This window comes from Coregonus clupeaformis, unplaced genomic scaffold (genome assembly GCF_020615455.1).
Source record: "Coregonus clupeaformis isolate EN_2021a unplaced genomic scaffold, ASM2061545v1 scaf5650, whole genome shotgun sequence".
Classification (NCBI taxonomy): Eukaryota; Metazoa; Chordata; class Actinopteri; order Salmoniformes; family Salmonidae; genus Coregonus; species Coregonus clupeaformis.
In genome coordinates, this window is record NW_025539104.1 from 7,501 (window position 1) to 11,565 (window position 4,065).

General features: G+C 46.5%; 1 protein-coding gene across 1 annotated transcript in view; it reads right to left on the minus strand.

Moving 5' to 3' along the window:
• Nucleotides 1–1,655, minus strand: part of LOC123481165 (annexin A5-like) — a 5,738-nt gene extending 4,083 nt beyond the window's left edge. Inside the window, exons 1-2 of the mRNA XM_045220752.1 lie at nucleotides 1,566–1,655; nucleotides 1,379–1,473 (exon numbers count right to left, since the gene is read on the minus strand). Of these exons, the coding sequence (XP_045076687.1) occupies nucleotides 1,379–1,473; nucleotides 1,566–1,578 (108 nt within the window). The 5' untranslated portion in view covers nucleotides 1,579–1,655. The remainder of the gene's footprint in view (nucleotides 1–1,378; nucleotides 1,474–1,565) is intronic.
• Nucleotides 1,656–4,065: the final 2,410 nt, after the last annotated feature.

Genomic DNA, 4,065 nt, shown 5'->3' on the forward strand with positions numbered 1-4,065 from the left:
AGAGAGGGAGAGAGGAGAGAGGGAGAGAGAGAGGAGAGAGAGGAGAGGGGGAGAGGGAGAGAGAGAGAGAGAGGGAGAGGGAGAGGAGAGAGAGGAGAGAGGGAGAGGGAGAGAGGAGAGAGGAGAGGAGAGAGAGAGAGGAGAGAGGAGATGGGGAGAGTAGAGGAGAGAGAGAGAGAGAGAGAGAGAGAGAGAGAGAGAGAGAGAGAGAGAGAGAGAGAGAGAGAGAGAGAGAGAGAGAGAGAGGGGAGAGAGGGAGATAGGGGGAGAGAGGAGAGGGGAGAGAGGGAGAGGGAGAGGAGAGGAGAGCGGGAGAGGAGAGAGGAGAGGGGAGAGGGGAGAGGGGAGAGGGGAGAGAGGAGAGGGAGAGGAGAGGAGAGAGGGAGAGGAGAGAGGGGAGAGAGGAGAGAGGAGAGAGGAGAGAGAGGGAGTTAGAGTTGACGATGCGTTCTCCTCTGTGGTTGTATTGTGGTTATGGTTGTATTGTGGTTGTGGTTGTATTGTGGTTGTATTGTGGTTGTATTGTATTGTGGTTGTGGTTGTATTGTGGTTATATTGTGGTTGTGGTTGTATTGTGGTTGTATTGTGGTTGTGTTGTGGTTGTATTGTGGTTGTGTTGTGGTTGTATTGTGGTTGTATTGTGGTTGTATTGTGGTTGTGGTTGTATTGTGGTTGTGTTGTGGTTGTATTGTGGTTGTATTGTGGTTGTGTTGTGGTTGTATTGTGGTTGTGGTTGTATTGTGGTTGTATTGTGGTTGTATTGTGGTTGTGTTGTGGTTGTGTTGTGGTTGTGTTGTGGTTGTGTTGTGGTTGTATTGTGGTTGTGTTGTTGTTGTATTGTGGTTGTATTGTGGTTGTGGTTGTATTGTGGTTGTATTGTGGTTGTATTGTTGTTGTGTTGTGGTTGTACTGTGGTTGTATTGTGGTTGTGTTGTGGTTGTATTGTGGTTGTATTGTGGTTGTGGTTGTATTGTGGTTGTGTTGTGGTTGTGTTGTGGTTGTGTTGTGGTTGTGGTTGTGTTGTGGTTGTGGTTGTGTTGTGGTTGTGGTTGTGTTGTGGTTGTATTGTGGTTGTATTGTGGTTGTGGTTGTATTGTGGTTGTGTTGTGGTTGTGGTTGTATTGTGGTTGTGTTGTGGTTGTGTTGTGGTTGTATTGTGGTTGTATTGTGGTTGTGGTTGTATTGTGGTTGTATTGTGGTTGTATTGTGGTTGTGTTGTGGTTGTGTTGTGGTTGTATTGTGGTTGTATTGTGGTTGTATTGTGGTTGTGGTTGTATTGTGGTTGTGGTTGTATTGTGGTTGTGGTTGTGATTGTATTGTGGTTGTATTGTGGTTGTGTTGTGGTTGTATTGTGGTTGTATTGTGGTTGTGTTCTAACCTTGCCGTGCAGGGTCTTGTATGCAGCTTTGATCTGCTGTCTCTGGCTGTTGCTACGAGACGTCAACAACTTCATGATGGAATCTTCATCAGTTCCTATGGCAACAACAAAAACCATAGTCAAATCTTTGGTGCCATGTTTTACTCACTCACTTTGCGAGGACAGTCATAATATTCAGAGCACTGACCCAGTCCCTTCATGGCCTTGTAGAGTGTCTCTGCATCTTGGTTGGCGTTGAAGTTTCCACTGGCTCTCACACTGCCTCGACCAGCCTATCAGATAACAGACACACAGGAGGACTCTGGGTAATGTATACTGAACAAAAATATAAAACACAACATGCAACAATTTCAAAAGATTTTACTGAGTTACAGTTCATATGAGGAAATCAGTCAATTGAAATAAATAAATTAGGCCCTAATCTATGGATTTCACATGACTGGGAATAAAGATATGCAGCTGTTGGTCACAGATACCTTTACATACATACACACACACACACACACACACACACACACACACACACACACACAACCTCATTAACCATGCACATAGGACTGGCTCCTCCCCTCAGCTAACAGGAGACACAGGAGAAGTCTGTTTGTGTGTTTGTGTGTGTGTGTGTGTGTGTGTGTGTGTGTCTCTGTGTGTGTGTGTGTGTGTGTGTGTGTGTGTCTCTGTGTGTGTGTGTGTGTGTGTGTGTGTGTGTGTGTCTCTGTGTGTGTGTGTGTGTGTGTGTGTGTGTGTGTGTGTGTGTGTGTGTGTGTGTGTGTGTGTGTCTCTGTGTGTGTGTGTGTGTGTGTGTGTGTGTGTGTGTGTGTGTGTGTGTGTGTGTGTGTGTGTCTGTGTGTCTCTCTGTGTGTGTGTGTGTGTGTCTCTGTGTGTCTCTCTGTGTGTGTGTGTGTGTGTGTGTGTGTGTGTGTGTGTGTGTGTGTGTGTGTGTGTGTGTGTGTGTGTGTGTAGTAGGGCAGTCCAGCAGCAGTCCAAGGCCAGTGGTGTAAACTGAGACTGGTGGTTTTGGGAACATTGTTGTTTAGAGAGGAGAACCACGGAATGTTTCTGGAATGAGACGAACACAACAGAATCCAGGATCCATCTGTCTGTCAGAGGAAAACATCCTCCTCCCTCCCAACCCGACCCACACACAGCATCATGAGCTGATTGGACTCTAACGGAGAAGCTTGTGAGACTAACAAGAGAACAGGAGAGGTGCAGAGCAGACACTCAGACAGGAATGAACCAAAACAACAGACCCAGTTCATATGGTTCATAATCCAGTGCATTTGGTATTCAGACCCCTTGACTTTTTCCACATTTTGTTACGTTACAGCCTTATTCTAAAATTGATTAAATAAAAGCAACGTCAGCACAATAACTGTTCGTCGGTAGCTTCATGAAATGGGTTCCCATGATGGGTTTCCATGGCCGAGCAGCCACACATAAGCCTAAGCTCACCATGCGCAATGCCAAGCGTCAGCTGGAGCGGTGTAAAGCTCACCGCCATTGGACTCTGGAGCAGTGGAAACGTGTTCTCTGGAGTGATGAATCACCCTTCACCATCTGGCAGTCCGATGGATGAATCTGGGTTTGGTGGATGCCAGGAGAACGCTACCTTCCCCAATGCATAGTGGCAACTATAAAGTTTGGTGGAGGAGGAGTAATGGTCTGGGGCTGTTTTCATGGTTCGGGCCCCTTAGTTCCAGTGAAGGGAGATCTTAACGCTACAACATACAATGACATTCTAGACATTCTAGACGATTCTGTGCTTCCAACTTTGTGGCAACAGTTTGGGGAAGGCCCTTTCCTGTTTCAGCAGGACATTGCCCCTGTGCACAAAGCGAGGTCCATACAGAAATGGTTTGTCGAGATCTGTGTGGAAGAACTTGACTGGCGTGAACAAATCCCTGACCTCAACCCCATCCAACACCTTTGGGATGAATTGGAACGTCGACTGCGAGCCAGGCCTAATCGCCCAACATCAGTGCCCCCGACCTCACTAATGCTCCTGTGGCTGAATGGAAGCAAGTCCCCGCAGCAATGTTCCAACATCTAGTGGAAAGCCTTCCCAGAAGAGTGGAGGCTGTTATAGCAGCAAAGAGAACATCATAGTCTAAACAGAGAGAGGAGAGAGATAGAGATAGATAGATTGATAGGACCATCCCTTGGGACCGTCAGGTGACGTCCCCAAAAGGTCCTGACATGGTCCTCAGTGACGTCCTGGTAACTTACAGGGAACTAGAACGTTCCCTTGGGACCATCATGAAACGTCCCCTTGTGGCCATTGAACGTCCCATAGATAACATCCTAACAGAACCAAATATAAACCTTTTCACAACGTTCCCTTGGGACCATCATACATTTTACATTTACATTGTAGTCATTTAGCAGACGCTCTTATACAGTTAGTGCATACATTATTTTATATTTTTCATATTGGCCCCCCGTGGGAATCGAACCCACAACCCTGGCGTTGCAAACACCATGCTCTACCAACTGAGCTACATCCCTATCATGCGACTTCCCCTTGACCATCATGAAAACGTCCCCTTGTGGCCATTGAACGTCCCATAGATAACATCCTAACAGAACCAAATATAAACCTTTTCATAACGTTCCCTAATGGACATCAAATTACCAAACCGGGACCTGTACTGAACATCCTCTAATGGTCCTGGGGTTAACATGTT